The sequence below is a fragment of the Camelus bactrianus genome, chromosome 17 (genome assembly GCF_048773025.1).
Source record: "Camelus bactrianus isolate YW-2024 breed Bactrian camel chromosome 17, ASM4877302v1, whole genome shotgun sequence".
NCBI classification, from domain to species: Eukaryota; Metazoa; Chordata; class Mammalia; order Artiodactyla; family Camelidae; genus Camelus; species Camelus bactrianus.
In genome coordinates this window covers 30,009,266-30,036,875 of record NC_133555.1, presented here as the reverse complement: position 1 = coordinate 30,036,875, position 27,610 = coordinate 30,009,266, and the positions used below count along the sequence as shown (strand labels likewise).

At 44.3% G+C, this 27,610-nt stretch overlaps 1 protein-coding gene across 1 annotated transcript in view; it reads left to right on the top strand.

Moving 5' to 3' along the window:
* Positions 1-27,610, top strand: part of CACNA2D3 (calcium voltage-gated channel auxiliary subunit alpha2delta 3) — a 776,451-nt gene that overhangs the window by 578,362 nt on the left and 170,479 nt on the right. Inside the window, exon 17 of the mRNA XM_074344645.1 lies at positions 4,257-4,331. Coding sequence (XP_074200746.1) covers positions 4,257-4,331 — 75 coding nt within the window. The remainder of the gene's footprint in view (positions 1-4,256; positions 4,332-27,610) is intronic.

Sequence of the window (27,610 nt, the reverse complement as noted above, 5' to 3'; positions counted from 1 at the left end):
CTATAGTCAAATGAGCCTCTCTCATCCGGGAGAGGAGAGTTCCAGGGAGCAGACTGCAGATCACACCTTTCTCTCCTGATTAACACCTTGTAAAGATGAGTCAGCTCTTGGCTCTTGGGGTTTTCCCAGAAGATAGAATCCTTTCTTTTCCCTTAGCTTTGTAGATTTTCCCACAAGCAATCAGACTTCCTGTAATTTTTATTAAGAATTCCAGACACCCCAGCAATAATTTCCAGACACCACAGCCTCCGTTAACATAATGAGCCATTTTATAATTGGGTTCACTTCATTAGCCCAAAGTCTCTGCACTTGGAAGGAAAGCACCTCCTTCCCCGGGCTCTTGGACCTTGAGGCTCCTGGCTTCCAAAAGACTGTGCTTCAGAACAAGGGTCCCTTTGGCAGCCTCAAGTGCTGGAAGGCCTTGTGTCCTGTCTGTTGTCTTATTACTCCATGGGACTGCACTTCAGAGTGGACAGGAAGACTGGTTCTGTTTCAGATGAAACAAAAATTAGAGGTTTCATCGGTATATTGAGTTGTGGCCAAAAACAGATGTTGGACATTTTGCCATATACAGGCTTTAGGTTTTCTGAAGGTCATCTGCACAATGGGTTTTGAGATTTGCTCATTCTCTTCTTACATCTACATGAGGTTATATCCATATGCTACCAACCAACCAATGAAGCCTTCTGATGTTTCTCAGACTGTTCTCTGAGAAGGATTTTAACCAGATAGTTTCTGAATGTCTCGAAGACTTTCTCAGGTACAGTGTTGAGGAGGACTGAATATGTACCTGCTCTAGCAAATCAGCTTCTCCTTTTCAGCTCAGGTTCAGTATTTACTTTAGCTCAAACTTTAAAGATGAACTAGATAATATTTGGGTAAAGTGATGAATGTCTTAAATACATGAAACCTTAATTAGAGCACCTGTCACATGCCAGATGTTATGCTAGAGACTGGAGTGTCAAAGGTGAGTGAGATAGTTCCTTCCCAACAAAGAGCCCGTTTTGATGGGGGAGGCATACTGCCTTATCTAGAACAAGGCAGAGGAAAGAAAGAGAACCAGCCAGGGTTGAGAGGCAGGCAGAAAAGTAAGTGTAGCATTTTCATGCATTAAGGTGAAGGTAACAATGGAAAAATTCTTGACGAACATAATAGGAAAAACTTTATAGGAAATGATCGCAAGGCTGAATGTGTAGAATGGGTGAGAATTAGCTATAGAGGGAGATGGGAAAGAACAGTGCTCTTGGCAGCTGGCACCGCTGGAGTAAATGTTTAGGTGGGAGAAAAACTGCCAGGGGTTTGTTATCACTTCCATGTGCCTTGAGAGGGCATGAATGGAAGGAGGCAGGTTTGGGTAATTAAGTAGGGGCCACACCCCTGGGAGATCAGATGGATAAGCCCATGGATTTTTATCTTACACATGAAAGAGGTCTTTAGTGGGTTTTGCAAAGGGGAGCAACCGAATCAGTTACCTCTGAGTTTGATTAACATGAATGATGACTTTGTTGAGGCCAAGCTTTGAGGCAGGAAGAGCAGGTAGGACCATTGTGGAAATCTATTACATTAAACCTACATGGATGTTAGGGTGGGGAGGCAGAGTTGAATGTGAGTGATTTCTGGAGGAAAAATTAGTGATTACTTAGGTCAAGAAGTTGGGGGTGAAAGAGAGAAAAGAGAAGGATGATGCTCTAGTTTCTAACTTGGAGTCTGGGGCAGGGGTGGTGCCACCTAAGGAGAGAGAAGAGCAGGAAGAGGAGCGCTAAGGGGATGAGCCACCATATTGGACTGAGTGAGTCCAAGGTGCCTGAGGGATGTCCAGGTAGAGATGGTCGATGCATTGTTGGATATTTGGATCTGCCACTGAGGGAGAGGCCAAGGCTGGAGCACAGATCTGGAGATCAACAGCATCTCTGTGGTTGCTGACTCATTTTTGGGGAGAGAGAGAGCTAAAGCAGATAAGGGGCAGTGAGGACAGAAACTGAGAGAAAAATTAGTGCTTCTGGTGGGTTGGGTGGGGTGAGGATCCTATGAAAAGGAAGAAACCCGAGAATATGGGCCTAGAAGCTGAGGAAATAGAGAGGGTCAAGGAGGAGGGGGCAGTCAGCTAATACAACTGGGAAGATTCAAGAGGGAGCTTTCTATAGGGTTTGGCAATTAGGAGGCCACACAACAGCAGAGAAAGGAGTTCTAGTGGCATCTTTGTGGGTGAGGGGACACAGCGGAGACAAATTTTAGTAAGTTGAGCCATGAATGAGCAACAAGGAAGCAAAAATGGCAGTTAAACAATGAGTGGAAGACATCGGGTGGGAAGGTCAGCTCAGCCTCTGCATCCCAAGGGAGAAAGCAGAGAGTTTAAGACAGCTTTGTAGGATCTGCCCTCAATTCAGTTTCTTTCATTGTTTCCCTCTTTCCTCCTTATCCGCTTTCTCCTTTCCCTACTCTTCTTCCTTCCATCCCAGCTATCCTTGCATAACCACATGATATGACCTTGGGCATCATGGAAGTTATATTCTGCAAGGGAGCCAGGCATGAAATAAAGGCCTTGACTGATGCCTTGATTACTTATAATCAACCTCACAAATAATTGATTATTAGCATTTTGATAAGTACTCCACAAGAAAAGTAGAGGGCACTAAGGGGGCATATGCACAGAGTTTTATCTTCTTTTGAGTATTACTTCCTACAAGCAAACCAAGAACTGAAGGAATGTACACTAGAAGGCTCTGAATATATTACTAGCCTGTAAAATATTATTTGTTTGGACATTGCCGTGAGTTTGAATTTCCAGTCAAATACCACTTTTGCCTTTAATGGAAAAAGCCAAACTCTCTGCGTCCTTTTTGACCCCTCCAGTCCATATTAAACTGGGACATAATAATGGTAATTAATGCAGTGTTGACTGTGTCTGACATTTTTCCAAGAGACAAGATGAAAGAGATGATATGCATCTCAAAGGGTAGGAAATCTCTGGTTTATCTTTCACAACATAATGAAATATACTTTTATCATTAGAATCAAGTAGAATCTTATTAAGACTTGCTGTGCAAGGTAACTCCAGAAGAGAATGTCTGTTGCCCTTGACTACCACATGTATATTTGCTTTATGTAATGCAAGGAAAACTTTTAATTGCCGGTGTTAAATTCTCTGAAGTTAATTTCACATCACCTTGAAGTTAAGCTAACAAGCAAACTTGGTTTGTAAATGCTGTTGTCTGGATCATTTAATAGTATCATATTCAAGAGCATAAACAGCGGAGTATTTTAAAGAAAAGTAACAGTGAGGTCTCCGGACTATGAAATAACTCATCAGAAAAAATAGAGGATATTTTTCCTTCTCCGCTTTCACTGCTCTGGCAAAAATGGGTTACATTTTCTTTCTTCAGAGAGAGAGATCAGTATGGGTTTTATGCCAGAGGCCATTTTAATACATGAATGATTTGTAGGTAAATTTATTGTAGCCAATGGGTGCAGTCAACTGTGTAATAGAAATATTGTCAAAAAGCCGGGATTATTATTTAAATAAGTGCAGTGTTAAATTTGATTACATACTTTTTAAAGCTAATAAAACATTTCATTGCTCTCAAACTATTTCCCATAGTCCCATTTAGTCAGAAAACATAAATTAAGTGAGGCTCTGCATAGAAAATTACCCAGGCTTTGTGTTGATGGAAGCATGCATGGGAAAGCTTGGCAGCCTCACAATTTAAAGACGAAAGGATATAAAAGGGGTTGGCAGGCTCTTATATAGGCTGGTGGGGACACTTTTATCCTTGAAGAATTATGGAAAATGACTGCCTAGGAGAGTGCATGCTTGAGGTGGCCCCTCAGGGTGTGGAATTGTAGGAACCCAAATGGGAGTCCTCTTGCCTTATCTGAGGTAAAGAGGAGACACCCAGGTTGATAAAATTGTGTTCACTTGGACATAGGGGCTTTCCAGAAACATTAACTGCTCTCTTTTTTTTTTAAAAACATAATTCTTTTTGTTTCAAATAAATCAAAGTTAGGCCTTTGGATGCCAACGTGGGGCTATGACATTTTAAATTGTGCTATTTGCTGAGCTTATCCTGTGACAGGTCTTCATTTCCACCAAATGTCAAGGATCAGCGCCTTGCATTCATTTTAATGAAATATTGTGCTGATAAGGGTTATGAATGCCAAGTTTAAGCTGTAAATTACTAAATGTCGGGCTGCTTTCTGCTTTGTGAATTCACCAGGGAGTAAGCTAATGAAGGTTTCTTTCTCGGTGCTTCTTACAGTTAGGGATTCACGGCTATGCCTTTGCAATCACAAATAATGGATATATCCTGACGCATCCAGAACTCAGACCACTGGTAAGAGAAGTACTTCTGTGTTTCTCCCTTTATGATTTTAAAATATTTTGTTCAGTTCTGCAATGATGACACTTTGCAGCAATTTTCACTTTGAATGCTCCATTCATTATGTTGCCTCCTAAAGGTTGTTTTAATAGTTTAAAACTGGTATTTTGACACACAATATGTGAATAATGCAGGGTAACTATATTTACTATTATGCTTTTATATGTAAATCCATATGTATCTATATGTATTATATATGTATTTATTTCATATCTGACAATATATGGAAACATTTTTAATTCTGGACAACTTGAAACCCATCATAATAGGTACCTTTATATAACAAATGGTCTCTCATACTTCCGCCTGAGACGCACTCACTGCACATTTGATACAACAATTAGATACGGGGTCCCTGGAAGTTCATTATGATGGGATTTGCCCCCAGATTACATTGCCTAAGCCCAGTGCCTGCTGCCTGGAAGGTATTGAGCAATACCTTTTTTGTTTAATTGAAACAAGTGATATTTTCTCCATGTCCTGCCTAAACTATATCCAGTAGCATTGTTTGGTGACCTGACATGTAAACCATTTTCCTTCAGCATTGTTTTCACTCTCTCTAAAGTGAGTGGGGTTAGGCCAAATCTGGGACAGCCCAGGATATCACTGTCTACTCAGATCCCTGGGGAGAGGCTTCCTGGAGCGCTGTGTTGAGGAGGATTCTGAAGTGTAGCCAGGCTTGTCAGTTAGGAGGCCCTGGTCCACCATGGACTCTGGAGGGGCCATGGCAGTGAGTGTACCACACATTTGCTATCCTTGGACTAGTTGCAATGTGTTAAAAAAAAAGGGGGGGGTGCATCCCTTTGGGTTTGTGTTTAGCTAATTTTAAAGAAGATATAAAAAGTATAAAGAGTAATATAGTGAACTCTGCTTTTGAACGTTAAGAAAGTGTAGGTCGTTTCTTATAGCTACACACACACACACACACACTCACACATATCCATCCACCCCACGTATCTTTTTCCCTTTCATCAAAATTAGAAAATAGCAGTGCCTGCTGTGCAAATGTTTATTGGTGAAACATCTCGGGGACCAGTTTGCTTCTCATTTGAATCATTGTTTAGAAAAAGTTCATGTTTGAGCTCCATCATCATCCAACTTTGCTCTAATTGCACTGGTATTAGTGGAGTCATGGCCACATCATGTGGATCCCATATGCATGCTTCAGGATGGGACTTAAGGTAATATCTGACTTCAACCATCTTTTTATCAAAAAAGGGTTAAATTAACTGGTTTGCTAATTCCAAATGTAACTCAGAATTATTGAAAAGTCTGACTGAAAAAGCTACTAACTTTTTAAGGCTAATTAAGTCTAAAAACATATCTAAGTTTAAAAAGCTTAGCACATTACCCATTTCTAAGCCACCCAGTTGAGGTTGCCTCTTGAGAGGTGGTAGTAGTTATGTTTTTGGTGTGGTTGAGTATGGGCTCCTAGTGCTTATTTATTCCGAGTTGGAGTGGGACCAGAGTAAATGAAATAATCAAGCCTGGATCTTCCCCCAGTGAATGAATTAGCTTTCTATTTATCAGCTTTTAAAGAAGGAACAAAATGGAACCAGATGTCAGAAGTCACCAAGGTACCTTCCCTCTCTCTACAGCAATGGAAATGAGCAGCTCTCATCTTCCCAGTCAACTCACAAAGTCTTTCTGTTCTCTTATATTGCCTGGTCATACAGCAAATGGTCTGTTTGCAAATAATCCATCTGATGCGCCTACCAGGGCTGTAGCCACTGAGAGGTCACCTGAAAGGCTCTTAGAAAATCAGGGCAACCAGTCAACACTGATCATCTCCTGGCAGTGCAGATGCTCACAAATACAAGTCATTTCTGTTCTTCTCAGTGTTGAAACATTGTACTGAATGATTTCACTGGAAATGGTAGCCGGGGCCAAATTCCCATAAATGGGGTGGCCCAGGCAAATGCTGCATATCTCACTTGTGAGAACTCAAACCCAAATCAGATGAAGCATTCTGCAATTGATCCACGATAAGAACGTAAGGAGTGGCCAGGTCAATGGGCCATGTATCCTGTTTGTGGGCCTGTGACCCTGAGGCTGTGCCATAATCAGAAGAGGTTTGGAGTGATGCCCATTGAGGATTACGTGAACTAACCCATCTGAGTGAGATCAGTAGTGGGTATTGACTCTGCCTTGAGTTTTGCATCTTCCTCCTGGGAAAAAGACAGCAATGTAGTATAAGGAACTCAACTTCCACAAAACACAGGTTGCCCTTGACTCTTGGTCCTGCCATATCCTAACTGTGTGACTTTGGGCAAGTTACACAGCCTCTCTGAGCATCATTTTCTTTTATAGTCCTGCCGTAACCAAAGTGTATATATCACTGGTTGTCAGAGTAAATGGGATAATGCAAGCAAAGAGCCTTGTGTGATGAAGCAGGCGCCAGGACATCGTGGGGGACAGTGGTGGTTATACAGGCACCTTGTGTGTTATATTGGTTTTATTGATCTATGCTTAGGTGCTATAAAGGTTGGGAGGACCTGATGGTGGTGAATGCTCAGGAGGGATTTAAAGAACACTTTTTGATTATTTAGTTGATTCACTTTATTATGATAAATATTGGCAAGTGATCGTACACATACACGCGCACACACTTGAGTGAACGGATACAGAGTCTTTGGAATCAGGTAGTCTGCACGCAATCCTGCTTTCAGTCTGACATCAACTTAGTCTGTGCAGCCTCAGCTAAGCCTGTCTGTACTTGTTCATCTGTCTCACCCCCCTCCCTCTGTCTCTCTGTCTCCCTCTCTGTCTCTGTCTCTCATACAGGCACACACACATTCTCAGTTTTCTTGGCCAACTCTGAACTAGGAGACAGGTAGACAATAGCTGAACTGTGAGGTTCTAGATGAGCCCTACTGTGTAGGAAAACAAAGTTTGTTGTTGTTGTTGAAGTAGTAATAAGAATCATACCAAAAGCTGCAGTAACTAAAGAATGACAGTTAAGTCAGTCCAGGTGGAGGGAATACCCTGGCTCCAGTGCAACAGGTAGTTTGTTTCTCACTGTCTTGTTCACCTGAACAACCAAAGCAGAAAGCTTTGTCCCTCCTGCTCCCTCACTACAGCCACTCAACACAGAGGAGGGGTTGGGGAGGGGAATGAATGAAGGGGTCCTCCAAAGCCACTGTTTTCATTTCCACTTATGTTGGGTCCTTCGGGAGGATATAATTGGTGAGCTTCCCTGGAAACCTGGTGTCTGCACCAGACTTAAATGTACTTGGTCAGACCCTCGTACACGGCTCAGCCAGCCAGCCACCAGCAGCTTCCGTGGTCAGCTCGGGTGGGGAATCCTCACTCCAACCTAGCTGGCCTTCTCCAAGCCCAGCCGTATAATCGAATCCCAGTTACAAATGGATGTTCCCCTCGGTTCTAGCCAAGGCTGCCAGATTAGCACGGTGGGTGTGAATGGGAGGTTGTGGCCAGCAGGAGAGGATGGAGCAAGATCACTTAAAATAACTCATGTTCTCTCTCCCTCTTCCACTGAGATCATTTCTGCCCCTGCAGCCAGAGGAAAGAAGTGGGTTTCTCTGAAGTACAATACCAATATTTTTCTAATTTGTCCAATAAAATTTTCCCCTTAAACTTAATATTAGCCTTGATTTTATGCAGTATTTTCTTTCATCTTGTATTATTTGGGTGTGAATCATAAAGTGTCTCCAAAAACAGCTCAGATGTAGAAGCCTTACTCAGAAGACAGGCTTTGGTTTAATTGGCAAAAGTACTCAAGTAATACTTTTCTGTTGATAACTGAGCTCTCCAAGTTTTTCTCCAAGTGTTTCTCAACAACTCTGTCCCTGCCACCTGCTTGTGACTTCTGGTAGACTAACTGATACTGATTCAACAAACATTTACCTGGTGCCCAGTGTGCTGGGTCCTATGTATTAGACTAGGGGCTGATGGAGCAATCTTCAAGTGGGCTGGGGACTATCTCACTGGTGGGGAATAGGACAACAGCACAGCAAGAGGGATTCAAGTTAGACCTTGAGGAATGCTTTTTGAGTAGTTATTAAACATCTGGAAGTTTTTCTTGGCCTCTACCACTCTTCAACATTCAGGTTGAAAATATTTCAAGGTATAGTTACTTAGAGTTATTGTCTAGATTGATTTTTCTTGCACTTTATTCCATGGCTTTGAGGGCTTTATAAATTTTTCTTACAATGTAGAGACCTAACTATGTCTCTTTTTCTCTTGTCTGACAGAGCATTGAGGGAGATAAGACTGGGAAGGGGCCACCTTTGGCATGATCTGATTTTCTTTGAGATTTGGTAATCTATGTGCCCCTCCATTTTAGAAGGAAGGGACAGCTGAGTTGATTGCCTTCCCCACAGAGGCCTGGAATGTGGGCCTAGTCAAACCACCAAGAGAACACAAAGCAGGCTCCCTTCCAGCAGCCACAGCATGGGCAAGGCTCCACAGAGCAGCCTGGGGCAGGCAAAATCTAGGACTCATTTCCACGAAACCCATGTTGACATTTGCCAAAAGCTGTTTGCTCTGTGTCCGCAAGCCCAGAAGATGGGGAAGGATACTGGAGGGTTTCTGTTCTTGATGAAAATTTGCCAGTCATGTGGGCCACTGAGTGTAGAGGTGGATGAGATGAGAGGTAGGAATGGTAGAGAGAAATTTTCATTCATTCCTTCAACATTTGCTAGATGTCCACCATGTTCTAGGGCTGAGCAAGCTGCTTGGAGTGGTTAGAGGCATTCCCCACCTGAAAGAACGCCAGATTGAATAGGAGGGAGATTTTAAGTTGAGGATGTGTAAGTAACCATAGAGACGACTAGAGAAGATGAGTTTTTGTATGTTTGTTTATTATTGTTGTCATTGGTCTTAGTATTTCTTTAAGCATTTGTTAATTCCTTTTTATGTGACAGACACTGTTCAATGTGTTTTACTATTGTTAAAGCTTTTAATCATCACTTAACCTAATGGCAAGCCTAGGATGCAGGTGGAAAGGCCCAGAGGCTTAAAGGAAGGGTGTGCATGAGGGCAAGCCTGGGTGGAAGGTGGGCCTAGAAGGCAGCCTGCAGTCAGATTGTAGCCAACGAGGGGTGCCAAGCTGAGGAGCTGGGGTTCTCTGTGAGGCAGTACAGCTCCCACGTAACATGCAGGAGTCTGAGGCACCAAGTGATAAGGAGGTAAAATGGCTAGAAAGAACCAGAACCAATAGCCCCTGGATCAGTTTAGATGCACTAAATTCACTCTGCTACATGGGTTGGTTTTTCAGGAAATGGGAGGTAGAGTGGTTGGAGGATGGGAGTGACCGAGAGGCCTGGTGTCTGCAGCCACACGGATGAATAACAGGGTCATCATCGGATGATTATAGTTAGAATCTGTCTAGACCAGCACTGTCTAGTAAGAATATAATGTGAGCCACAAACATGAGCTGCCTTGTAATTTAAGATTTTCTGGTATCTACATCTAAAAAGTGAAAAGAAAACAGGTGAAATATATTTTATTTAATTCATTATCCAAAATCACATTGTTTCAACATACAATCAATATAAAAAATTATTAATGAGATATTTGATATTCTTTTCATACTAATCTTGGAAAGCTGGTGTCTGTTTTACACCCACAGCACATCACAATTCTGACTAGCCACATTTCAGGAGCTCAAGAGCCACATATGACTTGAGGCTGCCCTATGGAGCGACGTAAGTCTAGAGTGTCCAGACGTTTTGAACCCTTCTAGATAAACAGTACGACCTCCTCTTTCCTTAAAGTGGATTAAAACAAACTCCATCACTACCACCACCAGTCACTGTTTTACCCTGGGAGTCTGTGCAAACAGTCGATGGCTACATAATCCCCTCCATTGTGACTTCAGCCCTTCCTTCCCACACTGTAGGGAATTGTCTGGAATTCAAAGGCATCAAGTCAATGGCCAGGACAGATGGGCCCCCTGGTGTGGCCACACAGCTCTGGCTGCGGGTTCCCTCCTAAACCATGTAGATACGCTAAACCACACACACTGTGTGCCAGGACAGCTGGTGGGAAGCGTTACCCACTTTAGATGAGCCAGAGCTGTCAGGTTATCTAAATCAGAATACTCAGACACCAAACCGTTTGTTGTTCTGTCAAACTCCAGTTAACTCTTTAAGGAGCCCAAGTTCTGCAGATAACAGTGTCATCTTCCCATTACAGAAACTCCCACTCCCTCTGGAGTTCAATGTCATTGCTATTACCACAGCCTGAATTCTTCCTGATATCACCAGCCATTCCATGTGTCAGTCCTTGACTGTTCCCGCCCCACTCTAAATATTGATTCTGATTTTGTTCTTGTGGACACCCAGATAGTTCTCTTTTCCATTGTTTTTGCTATTGCACATGGGTTATTGAGGCCCTGGCAGAAGGTCATTGATAACGCTGAGTGACACATGGGCATGCTAATAAATGTAAATATTCTTATGCCATAGTCCTCTCGTATTGAATGAAGTAGACACTCCTATGGACATGTGCAAATAAGTGTTAGCATTTAACTAAATAATGTACATCAAACACCAGTTTAAATGGGAACTTAAAAGGTAGGGCCACTATTAGAATCCTTGTTGAAGTCAAGTGACTTAGCTCAAGCAATGGGCCATGTGAGGAGATCCTGTATAATTCCCACCCAAAAAGTTCAACGTAAAGTTTAAATATGATCTTTATGTGATGATGGAGACCCTCAGTGATGCAAAGGCTAGCTTCCATCCCACACATCTAATAGTTTTCTTTTTTGTGTGTAATTTTTCAACCAGGAATGCCTCAATCTTCCTTCATTTCTTCTTCCCATCCACACTTTCTCAGTGCAAATGCTAAGGGTTCTTTGTAGTTCAACAGGTGTAGGTGTGGCCTCCACCAGCGGCTTTTTCTGGACCCCTCCTATGCCATCCACCCTCATGTCCTGTTGGTTCTAAAACACACCCCAAATCCATGCCCCTCTTTCTGTCACTCCCCCCAATCAGGGACTCCTTTCTGTCTTTCCTGGATGACTTCAGTCTCTCTTCTGCTGAGCACCTGTTTTTACCCACCCTCTCCAGCACCACTGACTCAGAAGTCAGAGGAGGTTTTCACATGCATCACTCAGATGGTCTGGCTTCCCTTAGCATTTAGGGTAAAACTCAAACTCTGGGCCATAGCCCCAGCACCCTTCTAGATCTGGCTTCACCTCTGTGACCTGCAGGAGTTGTGTGGCTGCCTGTGTTCTAGGTACACTCAGGTTTTTTTGGCTGTTCCTCAGAAACCCCAAGCTCCTTTCTGCTCCAAATCCTTGTGCCTACTCTTCCTTCTACCTGGAATCTTGTCCTTGATACACCTTTGACCAAAGGAGCCACACCCCTCCTACATCACTCAGCAAGAATCCCTTATTTTAGTTTCCTCGGTTCACTTATCACTCTTGGGAAAGGTCTATGTGTTCAGCCTCTCCCCCACTGTCCCTTGTGAACTCCTGAGACTTTGCTGCTGCACCGAGGGGGTAGCCAGTAAATATTTATTTAGTGATTGTGATGATATTTGAAGGATGCCAATGATTAAACATCTGGGTACCAATTTCCTACAATAAATGAGAAGTTCAGATGCCACAGGTTCATTCATCAGACATTGATTGAGTCCTTGTTACTTCGGGTGCAGAAATGGAAGTCCATGTGATTGGTCAAGCCCTCCTTTCTTTCCACCTCTGCCTCTACCCTCCTTCTGGCCTGTAAGCACTTATCAGATGTTCTTCGAGTTGGGCAGTGTGCTAGCTGATGGAGACATAGAAGCAGGGAGGAGCTCACTGCACAAAGCAAGAGTTCCTGTCAGTGAGAGGGGACGAGAAGAGCTATGTGCTCACAGGAAAAGGACCTGCTTTTCTCCAGGAGGGGTGCCCTGAGACACTGGAGGGCTTCCCAGAGGAAATGGCACGCACACCAGCTGCATCCACAGTGCACTCTGGGGGACATTTCTTCCCACTCAGTGGGGGCCCCACACACGCACCAGGATACCTATCTTCAGGCTGGACCAGGCAGGACTTCTCTCTCTGGTCTCAGAACTATGCATTCTGCTGCCCTACCCTGTCAAGGTGTAGGGATGGGGGCCTAGCATCACTTACAATCCTTTCTGTGGCTCCCAAAGGCTGGAATCCCATATCAGTCTCCCAGCCTGCCCTCTGCTCAGGCTGCTATGAAGTGAACAAGGCTGGCCAGAAGGTGGCGCGCAGGCACCACTGTGTGCCTTGTCCCCACCCGGAGGGCGTCCATGCCTAGCGCACATTCTCAGAACGCCGCCCGGGCGACTCTGCTTATGCCTGGTCTGAATACATCCCGTTTAGTTTAAAAGAAAGAATTAAAGGATGCTTAGTAAGTGTATCTGCTCAGAGATGTGTGTTTTCTGAGAGAAAATAAACAAGACTGTGTGACCCCCACGTAGCAGGCCTGTTCTTTTTGAAATACATCATTTGGCAAAAGAGAAAACAGAGCCTTGCATGCTTTCCTCTTGATGAAATTGTTGAGGGCAACAGTTGGAACTGCCTGGGTCTGGATACTTGAGCAGAAGCATGACAGCCCTGAGCAGGGAATGCTTCACCTCGTGAGTTGGGGGTTAAGCAGGTTAGAGGGGTGCCTGGCTTTCTGAACTGCAAACCTCAAGAACTCAACAGCCTCTTGGTCTCCAAGTTCTGTGGCTGAGTGTGTGCACGGACACATAGGGCATAGATCATAGATGGGGTTTAGCGAAGAGGGTACTGACAGTAATGATGCAACTCCCATTACTCAAGGTGTCAGGAACCAGGCTCCATGCCTACCGCCTTTGTGTGTTTTGCCTCATTAAGTCCTCACGGCATCTTGTGTGTTAGTGCTTATTTCAGAGAGATTAACTAAAGCCTAAGCCAAGGACTGTGTCAGTCAGAAAGCAAATTTGGCTCAGTCTTTAGAGGAAGAAAAAGACAACTATGGACAGTGTCATTTTTCATAAAATTAAACCTATTCAATTGAACAAACTTCCTTAATTCTGAAGTGGTGTTATACAGTTCTTTTATAAAATGAGAATTGGGCTGGAGGACCTCCCTTGGCACCTGCAGACAGTTTTCCCCTTTGCCTCTGCCCTCTGCCCCAGTACCCCACCTGCATGGCACTCAGCAGTGGCTCCTTTGCTCTTGGCTGCAGATGGAGTTTAGCTAGTGGAGGACACACATCCAGAAGAAATGGAGGTGAGTGGGGTTCAAGTGCATATTCAGCCCAGTGTCTGGGACTGGCTACACCCAACCTAAGGTGACATTAGCCTCTCGCTCACTGTGGGCTCTTGTGACTGCTCCTTCCTCTGTCCCTTCATGTGAAGTGGAAGAGAAGGTCCCCACTGCTTCTGGCTTCAGGATACTGCACCATTTCTTGTAGTTTCCTACACCCTACCCCACTGTTAACAATAGCCTCTTTATTAAACCTTTCATAATTAGCCAGCTTGACTATGCCATGTGCTTCCTGCTGGGGCCCTGACTGATACAAAGGTAAGAATAGATGGAAAGTTTGTTTTTCTTAAGTCCTTCCTGCCAAGAAAGAAAGGAGAAAGAAGAAAGGAAAGAAGGAAAAACAGAAGGAAAGAGGAAAAATGGAAAGGAAAGAAAGAGAGGGAGGAAGGAAAGAAGAAAGTAAGGGAAGAAGTAAATAAAGAGGGAAAAGAAAAGGGAAGAGCAAAAGGCCCCTATCAGGTCCTTTATTTATTTATTCATTCATATTAACTAACTAATTAATTAATTAGTATCTCCTTGTAGTGGTAGTAGAGAACGTCCATACATGCTTCTAGTACATTCTCCGTTTAGCTCCACTGATTAAGAATTGGTGTCTGTTGCTTCCTACCAAAGTAGCCTGGCTGATACAGCCATGGAATCCCCAAGTCTAGGAGCCACTGCTAGGTGTGGCTCTGAGCCTCTCTCTCAGGGAGCTTGGTCTATACACCCTCCCTCTTTCCCACTTCCACCCCCAAAACTTGCCTCTCCACCTCACCCCTTCATCCTACCTGGTTTCTTGAACAGGTCTTTGAATTTGGGCTCCATAGTACATTATGGAAATCTCTTGACACATCTGTCCCCTCACTGCACTGCAAGCAACCTGAAGACACTAAGCAGATAGTGTTTTGTTCACCCTTGTGTATCCAGGGCCTGGTAAGATACCTAGCAGAAGTGGAATAACAAAGAAACAGGAGAGAAGACTCACATATAGGAAACTGATTACACAATGATACAGAATATTATTAAGCAGCAGGGTGGAAATACTGACCAAAAGGAGAATTTATAAAAGGACCTGGTTTCTAGCTGTGGAAGGGGTGGTTGGAGAAGTCTACAAGGAGCTGGTTTGCAGCCTGTAAGCTTCAGGTCCGAGTTTGCAATCCAGTCCAGCACAACTGGGAGACACCTAGATGTGTAACTTGCTCACTCTTGTGCTGCTGGAGCCCACCTTCCCTCCCACTGTTCCTTTCCACATCTGGCATGTATTTATTGAACATTTCTCCTGTGATAGACACTCTTAGATGCTGGGGATCAAGCGATAAAATAAGACAGACATAATTCCCCCTACATTTGGTCATGGAAAAGATATGTTTTTTTAAGCTCATAAGTAAGCAAATAAATAAAAATTATTACACATTTTGGATATGCTCTCCAAAGGAAACAAGGATCCGAGAAAACAAAAAAGTAGGGAGTGGCACCTCCCTTAGTTGGATGGTCAAGGAACACCCTCCTTAGGGATGACATTTAAACTGAGCTCTGTAGCGCTGAGTGGAGAAAAGAAATTGCTGTCCCAAAATAGTGGAGACTGGTTCAGGCTGAGGGGACAGTGTATGCAAAGACCCTGAGGCATGAGAAGGTTTAGTATTTGGTGTCTAGAACCTGTGGGTGCATTTAGGACAGACTTCCAAAGGACAAGGGAAAGTGACTTGAGGGTTCATTGATAAACTCCTATTTGGGCGCATGCTTAGCGATGTATTGTTGTGGATGCCTTGCCCATGTCCCCTCCTCAGCCCTCATCTTTGCACACATTAGCCTGGCTTATGGGTGCCAGAACCCTGGCAAAGACTTTCTCTGGTTCCTGGAGTCCACTCCTCTCGGGCATGCAGCAGGCCAGATGTGCCAGGGAATTAGCATTCCCCCCACAAAGACTGGTGATCACTCCCACCTCCCAAGTGGGCTTTCAGGAGGTACCTGCTCCACACTCTGGCCCCCGGGCCCCTGCAGTGAGCCTCAGCTCCTATTGCCCACAGTGCTTGATGATGCAGCTTGGGCTGACTGCCTGCCTGTCTCTGTCTCTGAGTCACTTTGCCATGTCCCTAAAGGGATTTTCTGGGAACCCATCCCAAGTAAAAACCTTGCCCATGAAACCTAGTCTTGGGGTCTGCTTCAGAGGGAACTCAAGCCGAGACACCAGTAGACCAATAAGTCTCTGCAAAAATTGATTTGCTCTAGGCTAGATCTTCAAATACAGTTCTGTGTGCGTACAGACCTTTGCCTTAACACTATGGCGTCAGACACATTTCCCATTCTCTTTCAGGGCGCTGCACGTGTCTTCACCTCACATCAGCCTGCTTACACTGAGAAGTACCAGGGAGTGTTAGATTTATGCTGTTAATAATTGAGAAGGCACTTTAAGGAAATTTGGTTTAGTGATAGGATTCTCTGATGCTTTATTGTTTGGCAAAAGGATTTGGTGAGGACAAAGCTTTTCTTTTCACTGGACACACTCTGACCTTTGTTTTACTAGATTAATTTCATATCTAGAGTGCCCCATCTTGGATGATGAATTAGCAATAAAAGGCTCATCAAAATGTAATTACAGGCAATGTGTTGAATAATGATCTCTTAAAAATTCCTATAGATTTGTCTGCACCTCCTTCCCCTTGTGGGGGAAATGAGCCTCAGCTGCTAGCTACTAGCCCAGGCTCAGGAATGCAAAGCCTAGCCATATCGTGAGGCTGAGATGGGAGAGCTGGCTTCTATCATTGCCCAGTGTCATCTAATTGATCAATTGCTTTTCTCCATGTGATGCACATCTTTATATAATTTAAAGGACCATCTCAACGGGGATAGGAATACACAGGAAATAGAAGCTCTAGACAGAGTAAAACCCTCACCTCCTTCATCTGCAGCAGCCTATTGTGGGAAGAGAGTTATTAATTAAAATGTTAACTGCCCAGACAATAGCAGGCAGACCGGCATGGAGAAAGCTTTCATAGCTGTAAATTTCAGGAAAGTTTGTTCTTCCTTAAACTAGGAAAACAGAGCCATCTGCAACTTAAGAGGAGACCAGACAGGCTGTTAGGGTGAGGCTAGGCTTCCCCAAGGAGGAGCCTGGCTTGTTTCTCTCCAGAGAGTTGGACTGGGAGAACCCTAGCCTTATCCTCAGCATATTGAGGAGCCCTGTGAAATCTACAGCTGGGCTGACAGCAGAGTATGCAAATGGTTCAATCGTGTAAATGACCTCACTCATTTGAATAACTGAAGAATTCAGTCATTTGAATGCCAGTGATGATTCCTCTGCAAGTTTACATTTTAGAAAAGAGTGCATCTGAATCCCCATGAGAGCATTAAATTGCTATCTAATTAGCAGTCCCAAATTATATATATTTAAAAGATAATTAAAGGTTTGAAGGCTGTTGGAATAACTGGTTATACATTTAAATGAATCACTAGAAATTTGTTAGTAATGTGTGGAGTTTTCTTTTATTTTTTGCTTCCCTCTTTGAAGTTCAATAGACCCAACCTCGAGGGGTTAAGTCTGGTAGCGGTAAGATAAAGGCAGATGTTTTTAATTATTGCAACTCAAACCTCCAAATAATTATAAGCAGCTGTCATTTTTACATAATCCTAAATGATAAGATGCAAAGAATGCAAATAAAAAGGTTGAGACCATGGGCTTTTGGGCACTATCATTTAATCCTCACCACACCCCTGAAGTGACCGTTGCCCTTCACTGAGGAGGTGCCCAAACCATTATGTTCTTCACTCAACTTTCATAATCATGGGAGGCCACGTGTATTTCTGAACATATCTCCCATGTTCCATTTCCACATTCTTCGTGGGTGTTTTCAGGGCAAAGGGAAACATGAATGCGTTTGGGATACTGAGGCCAGAAAGCAGTTTGGCTAAGCCAGGCAGGGCTTTTGCTGGAAATTCTTCTCGGTCTCACTTGCCCTTTCTTCTTGGGACAAGGCCCAGTGACCCCCCAGTAGCTGGCATTTCTTTGGCTTGTGGTTGGGGATTTCATTGGATTGAGCACTTTCGTGCCCCAGCTGGCCAGGGTCAGAAATCCCAAATGACAGGCTGGCCTGCCAGCCTCACTCCAGGGAGTCCTGGGTTCAAGTCTGAAATCTGATGCTTTGTGTATCTGTCACTCCCTGGAAAGACAGAGACCACCTGAGGAGCAAGTCAAGAGACATTTATCATTGTCACGGTGGCTTCTTTTTGGACCCATGACTGCAAAACCAAAGTCCAACAGATAAAGGCACACAGTTCACTCCAGGAAGAGCAAGGCCAGACTCTGCAGGAGACAAATCTAGAACATCATCTAAAAGGAACACACACGCACGCATGCACGCACGCACGCACACACGCACACACGCACATTCTCTCTCTCTCTCTTACTCCAAATTAAACCAAATTAAATCACAAGCCCAAGCTCCCCTCTGCTAAGGAATGCTCAAGGCAGACTTAGACAGAGCCAAAGATCTTGCTTGACAGAAACATGCCCAAGCAGAAAGGAGTGCCCAGCAAGCTAAACTTAATTTCTTGGGGATGAGAATGACAAAAAAGCAGAAAGAGGAGAAAAAAATCTAATGGAGGCTGTATCTGGAACATTCAAAGCTGCTTCTCCTCTGCTCCCCAACCCCCGACCCCACCAAAAAAATCCTCCCCTGGAGTTTCTAAGTTTCTAGCTACACTTCAGGAAGAGGGTTTGGGAGTGACTGGGACGAGTAAAGGCATTTCTCTGACTTCCGGTACTGCAGCAGATTTGAGGGTACTATGGTTTGGATTCCCTTAAATGATGCCTATTTGGTCCAAGCTCAAATATAAGTATAAATAGTACATTTGTATAAATTTCATAGAAAGATGCCTTTGAAAATTAATAATTTGAAACTCAGCTCTGCTCAATGTAGAATTCCAGGGAGCTGGTCACCTTGCCATCTTCCCCTCGCTGTGGCCTCAAAGCACACATCTCAGGCAGGCACCAGGCAGCAACCTCAGGTCCACCTATAGGAGTTTCACCGGTACACTTATCTCCGTGGAGCAGAACGGTCTCTGAGGCCAGATGTCCAGGGTCAGCCTCAGCTCTGCCACTATCAGCTGTGTGACCTTGGACAAGTTATCCAACCTCCCTGGACTCGGTTTCTTCCACTGAAAAATGAGGACAGAAGTAGTGTCTACTGGGGTGAGGGGGGTTTGTTATGAGGATTAAGTGAATTCATGTTCACAAAGTGCCTAAAACAGGCCAGGCACATGGTCAGTGTTACACATGTGCTTCTTAGGTCAATACCCACTCTGATTTGTTCATTTACTCTGTTTACTTATTTATCAAATATTGATGAAGAGCCTACTCTTTGCCAAGCACTCTCCTAGGCACTGCAGGTTCAATGCTGAACAAGAAATAGACTCTGCTTGGGACCTGGTGGAATAGACAGGCAAGGAAGCAACTAATTTTGCAGTATATGGTGTGATGGTCATGGAGACAGAGGTACCACGGAAGGCTGAAGAGGATACAGGAAGGACCTGAACTGACCCTGGGGCAGGCCAGTGCGAACTTCCCAGAGGAGGCTTTGTTTAGGCTGAGTCCTGAGGGGCCACTTGACTCTGAGATGGGGTGAAGAGTGTTGGGAGCAGATGGTGTGGTGTGTGCAAAGCTCTGAAAGCAAGAATAATAATGACCCTTTTAGCAGCTGGCACACTCTAGCTGGGGAGTACAGGGTGAGAGGCAGGAACTGGTGAGAGAGAGGTCAGAACAGAAAGCAGAGGCAGGGCGATGGGGACTTGTGGCATTCTGGAATGCTGGACATCATCCTGCAGGGCATGAGAAGTAGTAATCCTTTCAGACTGAGCGAGGACATGATCTGATTTGGGTTGCAGAAGAATCCCCCCAGAAGGACTCAGGGAAAAGGATTGGAGGGTGGAGTCTAGGCAGGGGAGTTTCAGAGACATGCGCCCTTGTCATGGGAGAAGTCTCATGGTGGCTGACACTAAGTTGATGGCAAGAGGGATGGAGAGATGCAGTTTAATTTTAGGACGCACTTAGTAGAAGTAATGAATGTGGTAGTTCGGTGAGCCTGGCCTCTTGGCCTGGCCCACTGGCTTCTTTCTCTATTACACTCATCTGTTCCAGCTTTTGCCCACATCTCCATGATCACAGGCAAATATAAGACTGAGGACCCAGCCAGCCTTGCAGAAGACCTTTGGTTTTCCTGTAAGTCATAAACAACATCAGAAATCTCTTGGACTTATTCAGACCAGCATGCATCCAGAAACACTTTTTAAAACATATGTCAGTATAACTGAGGATCACATACAAAAAAATCAAAACTAAACATTTTGCCCAGTCACCAATCCAGTAGGCCGGGTGGATCAATGATGGATGAGACTGTTGGTTTTGGTGGTCAGATCATGGCTAGGGCAGATAGCAGGTGGGTTGAAAAGACGACCACATGCATGTTTATCCTGCAAAGCCCTGTGTCCTCTGGGACTGCAGAATAAGGGCCACCCTGAGTGAGAAGGAAGAGAGACTAGCTGGAAGGATCAGAGAAGCTTTCATGAAAGAGGTGGCCACAAAGATGGATCACTCCATGTCTTCTTCTCCTAACAACTGTCTTTAAAAATTTTAGCAGAAAAAAAGCAAAACAAAATAAAGCTATCATGCCAAGCAGCTCCCTAAATAAAATTACACACATGTGTGCACGCACATGCTCACACACGTACATGTGATGAAGGCTTAGCAGCGTGACATAGGGTGATACCTTTATAGGCATAAGGCATAAACCTAAGTCGAGGGTTATGGCAGCTGACTTAGAAGGAATGATTCATTTGCCTCTTTTCTGCATCCCTTTATTTACTTCACTTGCAAAATTGTTGCCAGCTTCCTGTCCTTCATGCCATTAAGCATGAAGACCTTGAGGTAGAGAGATTTCTCTGTTCCAACTGCCATCCCTCCAATGAGGGATGAGACTGGATTCCTTTTCCCAGTGACTGAGCTGGGCAAAGGCGTTCGGAATGCTACTGAGGGCAGGGGAAAGACCAACACCACAGAGAACTCTCCCTACAGTGAACAGTTAGCTGAAGCATCATTTGGAGACTGATACATCACTGTGTTGCAGTGCTGGTTGATACCAATTTGTGATTTTACTTGAGTGAATAAGGACACTCAGTGTCTTTCTTATTTCAAAACTGGAATCAATTTGTGGTGCCTAATTGTATCCCATGTTCAGAGTGGTCTGACAGGTTCCACATATCCAGGAGTCTTTTGATATATAATTAACTTCTCAAAGGAATAATGTCAAAGTTCTGTAAATGCAAAAAAAAAAAAGAAGTTGCTTGTCAAAAGTTACAGACATACTCTCAAATTACTATAGGTCCTCTTTTTACTCTAGATATTATCTCCTAATGACTCAATAGTCTCTGAAAACTTTATATGAAATTGGCTTTGGAAGATGGCACATTTCTATGCTCAAGAGTTCAATGCAACTCTTTTTGAAACTTTGGAATTCATTCTGAAGGCTGTCTTGCATTGAACCTTTGCCCAGGAAGTTTTAGAGAGGATCTGTCTCAAAAGTGTTGTAACCTACCAAGGTAGCTGTCTCCCAGGCACCCACAAGCATCTTTATGTTGTGTGTAGCCTCCATGTTCGCTCTTCTTTCTTCTCTGTGGAGAGGCAGTCCTTTCTTAGCATCACTCCTTCACCTGAGCCAAGAGGTCTGGACATGCCTCTCTCTTGTTGCATCAGAATCCTGTCCCCTGTCCCTTTGCTGGCACAAAAGCTTCCTCCTGCCCCAACCTCCTGCCCCTTCTTCCTTCCTCAGCATGATGTTCATTTTTGTGACTAGCTTGCTATTACAAGACAGACTGGCTTTTTGAGAAGGAGAATTTAAATCCAACCACTGTGTAGTAAGCCACATTTGACCTGCAAAAACAGTGGTGGGGCTAGGGGCTGGCCCCCCCCCACACACACACACAGCGCGTGTGACTCACTCTCAGCAACTCAGAGGACACTGATTAAGATAAAGGTCATTCAGGTTTTCAAAGCGGCCTGTTAATTGTTGTTTTTAAAAAAAAAATACCAGAGCTGTTATAGTTTTACAGCGATCAAAAGGATTTTGTAATCATGCTAGGAGAGCACGGAGAACTTTTCATCTTTGAGACATTTAAAAACATTAATTAATAAGAGCACAGTACCTTTTAGAAAAAGGAAAAAGCCTGTTGTCTCGACATGCCCTTGTTGCCTCTCTCCCACCATCTGGCTGCCTTGACACACACCCTTGTGTCCCTGTTTCCCTCCTGTGTATCTGTATTCCCTCCTATTCATCTTCCCGTGAATGAGAAGGACTTCATCTCTGAGTACAGACTCGTCAGAATTTCTCTCCTGCGTGATGCCTGTGACATCCAGCCATGTATCTTCTCTGAGTTGCTGTGGGGTCACACAACCAAAGAGGCCAGCACGCTTTTGATCGGAATCCTAGCTACAGTGATACCGTCAGATACTACCAGGCTTCTCTGAGGCCTTGAGTTGGATATTAGTTATTGGGCATTTGTGTAAATATGACACAGTGTGTTAGACATGTGGCATGATCCTTAGCTTACTGCGCTCGCTCGGCATGTTGCAGTGGTCCTTAACCTAAAACTGATTCTTGCATCCCTGGACATCAAGGTTGGTTTCAAGGCAGTCCCAATGAGTCGGCTGTTAACAGACATGGATGGCTGGTAGGATTTGGCTTCCAAAGTGGTTCTGTAACCACGAACATGCCTGCTACATGCTGTCCTATTAGCAGTTGCTCTGTCAGTGAAGAGGGACCACCTAAGGACTGTTAGCCATGTCACCGAGTAACTGACATCCCTGGACTCTGCATTTTCCCATCTGTGAAGCGTTACTCCTCTCTTGGAGTTGTGAGAATTACAGGAGATATGTATAGCGCTTAGCACTGTGCCTGGAAAAGGAAACATACCCTCTTCACAAAGAATGATGGGGAGCGCAGGGGAAGCTGGCCAGCAGAAAAAAACTTTTTTCTTTTTTTTCTTTTTCTCCCTGAAAGCAGTCATTTGTAAAGCAGAACAGATTGGTTGCTACATTTTAGAAATTCCTTGTTGGAGAAACAATGAACTTAGAAAACTGAAACAGTAACCACTTCAAAATACTTGCCCTTTGGGAAAGATAACACAATGTTGGGTGACGATCCCTGCGTTGTGGTAGTTAGGGCAATATTTTTTCATTATTTTTCAAATTTTCTACAATGAGCAGTTGTTACATGTATAATCCGAGGGAAAAAAACTTTAAAAACTGCAAACACTTAAACCAGGAGAACAGTGGCTGATATAGACCACTGGGACTCCCTTTCCCAAGGGCCACCTCCTCTAAGGCTGGACATGCTGTGACAGAGACCTTGATTTGCAAATTCTAGGGGAAGAGACCATTAGTCTGCCATAGGCCCACCCAGTCACCTAACCTTGGGACCACGTTCTCGTTTGAGACGCTTCCCTTTGACTTTGAGAAGAATGGGCCACCAAGCTAGGTTGAACTGCCTCTTTAAAGGACTAGAAATATTAATAATCAGCCATACTGTTAAGAATCATTTTAGCCCGTGAACGTGGAATCCAGGGATGAGCATGGTGAGGTAGTGCTACCGTATCCCATCAGTCAGGGACATCAGCACTTAATAGTCTGGCTGAGTGGGCGTGTTGTCAAGCCGTGTTTGCCAGGACATGTCCTGTGCTCAGCTATATATGTGCCCATTTGCTTCTCATGGCAGCCCTGTGAGCTGAATGCTGTTCTCTTCACCCAACAGAGGAGCAACGCAGGCTCAGAGAAGTGCACACTCGCCCTGGGCACACAGCCCATAGATGCAGACCTGATTCCAGCCAGTCTCCCTCTGGGGTCCAGGCTTCTCCCCTGCTCACCCAACTGGCCTGATTGACTCCTGGTGAATCCAGATCTACAATTGTAGGGTGGGAGATGATCCTTCTCAGACAGCTTCCCCATGCTTTCTGAAGGCTCACCTTGGCCTGGTTCAAGGCCTGATAAATATTCGATGTCTGACAATATTTTTGCATATGTGGGTGGACAAATGAATGAAGGAGTGAAGGAATGAAGTACCCAGTGTTTCATTAGATTCTCCTCTTTTGCAAGTAGAGGAGAGACAATGTGCCTTCTTTCCTTCTCCTGAAATGGCTGCTTCAGCCTCTGAGACAAGAGGAGACTCAAGGCCTTGGAGGAGGTAGTGAGGTGTTCCTCCAGCTGAGGACCTCTAGAGAGAAACATCTGCCCAGACCCCCTCTCCAGATGGCACTAGCTTTGGGCAAGGCCTCTTCCTCTCCAGTTGTGGGCTTTCCACCCCCATCTCCTTCCTTTCTGCTGGCAGCATGGAGCAGCACGTACCCTTTATCAATTATTAGCACACATAATATTTATTTCACAGAGGCTGCATGAATGTGTGTAGCTGATTTTCTTTAGTCCTTCCCAAAAGAACACAGAAAAAGCCAAGGCATTTTTGTTTTGCTCAAACCCACATGAATGTGGCCATCACCTTAGCCCATCCCATTCTGCCTCCACAGTCAGCCCGCAGGTAACGCAAAGAGGCACTCACATCCAGACAATTGAACGCTGCCGGGAAGGTTCTGGCACTTATGGCAGACCCCCCGATTGTTCCACTGGCTCCTCAGATGGATACCCTTCTTGCCCCGTCCTCCTAGGCCACAGGCTGGTTTGTATGTTCACCACATCTGGCCTTTATTTGAAACTCCACCTCAAAGTATTTCATAGCACAGAATATCTTTCCTTATTAAATTCTCCCCCACATATTTTTTTCATAAAACAGGCACCAAAAACTACAAACCTACCCGTGGCTCTCAAAGTATCTGTTTATAAACCTTTGGAAACCGTTTGCAATTCGTTAATCACATTTTCAAAGGAAGTTACAGTTTATAGATACACTAACAAATGCCATATCCGATGCCTCAGCCCCAGTAACGAGATCCTCACGAAGGGGAAGAGGGAGTGGGGCTGGTGGACCTGGGATTCGTCCCAGGCCAAATCCCATGGGAGAGGGGAGATCTGGCCTGGGAGTCAGAGGTCTGAGAGGTTAGTTCTTTTTCTGTCACTCTCTGATGCTGGGCCACACATATGTCCTGTTGGGGGAAAGCAGGTACAGGTATGGGGGGCAAACAGGTGCTGAAACACAGTAGACTATCTTGATTAGCAGTGAAGTGTTTGGCAAATCACATGTTCCTAAATAATCATTAAAGTATCAGAGTTTGTGAACACTTCGCTTAATATGTACTTTAAAAGTGGTTCATTTAAAAAGAAAAAAATAGACACTAAATATATACAAGTCAGAACTCTGATGACTACTTAAGCTTGAAACCCAAGCCAGCTTTAAAAAAAAATTCTTTAAAAAGGGAAAAGAGGTAATGTGGAGACAACGTGTTGGTACATGAAACACCCAACGATATAAAGATTTCAGGCACAGCTTGATCCAGGCATGCACACCATGCTTTCAGGACTCTCTGTATGTCTTTTCTCTGCCTTCTCTGCATTGGCTTCATTCTTAGGAAGGCTCTCTCCAAGTAGTGGCAGAGATGGCCATGAGGAGCTCAAGTTTACATCCTGCTGCCTTAGTGCTGCTAGTAGATGCAGAGCTCCTTTTTCTGGATAAATCCAGGAAAGCATCCCTAATTGAGTCTCATTTGGGTTGACATGAGTTTTATCCCCAGTCCTGAACCAACCACTGTGTCTTTACATGCTCAGGTCACTGGTCTCCCTCTGAGCTAGGAAGGTCTTGCCTTCACTAGAACTATATTCACTGAATTTGGGGTCCAAATGCTTCCCTGTAGGAAAACCAAGGTGATTACCCTGGAAAATGTGGGGAACAGGTGGTAGTGGTCCACAGCCCACGTGTCTTTATAATGGATGTCTAATCTCTAGCCGTCTAATAGATTTTCTTAATGAGAGAAAAGATAAAGTGGATTTAGGGTCATCATGCTGGAGTTTAGTCATTGTGCTTGAACAGTTTTCTGGTCCCACTGACTTTTCCTTTTCACACTCAAAGTAGTCACTCTGCTACACTACTATTTATATTTTAAGGAGCTCACCCATTGATAAAGACCCAAATGGAAAGTATTTCATACCTATTTCACTGATTAAGCAGACATTGTGTGGGGCATTCCTGAATAGAGTTCCAGAGGGTGTATCCCAGCCCTGTCTGTCCCTTTCAGTGCAATTAAATTACAGAGACTTACTGGAATATGGTAGTTACATACCAGTAGCTGGGAAATCTTGCTTCCCCTCGCTCTCTAATTTCTGCCAGTTTCTTGAATACCAGTAGTGTAATGTACTAAATTTCTTGAGTGGTTATTTTAAAAAATGAAGGAAGACATCTCAGAATGGTCAAAAGTCAAGGGATCTCTGTGGATTCCACTTTTGCCCAGTGTTATCTAAAAGGACTTGGGTTCTTTAGCACAGTATGAATTTTTCTGCTAGGAGAGTCTTGAGTCTCAACTTGATGTTTAATGTTCAAGAATCTTACACACCAGGAGGAGGCATGTGAATGTGACTGTCTGACATCACCATCTTCAGCAAACATCTTCTGCCTTCCTATGGTTTGCACGACAGTGATCAGCCAAATTATCGAATGTGTCTCCTTCATTTCAAAGAAATGACATATTAGCCAATTGCTTATAATGAGACTGTGTCTTCACCAAGAAGGTTGTGACTTTCAGGACTCACACTAGCTGCATACATATTAAGGGTTTATTCCGTTCTGGGCCAGGAATGTGCTTGCTATTTTATATATAGTATCTCATTAATCCTCTCAGCCTACCTTTGCTATGGAGGTACTTTTGTTTTTCTCATTTTGCAACTGAGAAAAAGGAAGTTTGAAGCAGCTGGTTGCCTTGCTCAGTGTCACATGCTCAATGAGTGGCAGAACCACTGTGCTCTCCTCTTTCTAACAAAGACAGGGGGACACTTTCTCTGAGGATGAAGGTATATATTTGGTGCTCTGGACCTTGGGGGTCTTTTTGAATTTCTTTAGCAGCAGCTGAAATAACATGAGGTTTAGCCATGAAACTTCGGTCAGGGACCAGGGGTAGGTGGGGGTATATCCTCCTCCATACTGGCTATGCGATGTGATCGTATTTAACTTGCTATTTAATTTGCTATTTAACTTGCTACAGCCCATTTTCCCATAGACATGATGGGCAGTTATTTGACTGTAGACAAGCAGAATTAAGGGTGATAAACTGTAAGCAAGTCCTTGGGAAAGAATGAAGCATTATTTAATTGACTTTGCTTCTGTCCTTAGGACCTTGTACTTGCCAGGTGTCCAATAAATGAATGTTGAAAAAGTGAATAAAGGAGGATTTTGAAGTGACCAATGGAAGAACTTCCTCCAAAAGATAGTATAGACCTAGCATTAGGCTACCCAAGAAACCATGAAAGTTTTACCTCTAACAGTCAGAAGCTGGGGTGCCTAGTGGTTCCCAGGAATGGTTCTTACCAGAATGGGACTTGGGGGCCATTTGCACAGGTAACAGAGGTTCCAGAATGTCCAACCGTAGCTCCTCAGGGGGACAACTGTGCTTCTTTAGCATCATGTACCCCTGCCCCATCACACTTCCTCACCTTACGAAGCGGGTGACAACCCTGCTGACCTCCATTCTCCTCCCCCTCAGTCCCAGCCTGACACTTGAGGGCCAAAGCTTCTACGCACAATGAACTTTCCATAACAGGATCCAACTGCAAATCTGCTATCGTTTATAGCAGCTTCTGAGGGAACCACTTCCCTTCCTCTTCATCTGGAGTGGATCTGATGTCATAAAACTGACCGTGAACGTCTGTTAATTGGAAACCTGAGAGAAGAGAGACGAAGGGCGGTGGACCAGGGTGGTCGGAGCCCATTGCCTCGTAGAGGCGAGGCAGCCTTCCTGGCTGAGGGTGGGCCCCCTCCACCAATGTCTCAGGGTTCCTGAAATGCAGCCCAGGGGAAGTCAAGAGGGCAGGGAAACCACTGGGACCTGTTTGGCCCCACAGCAA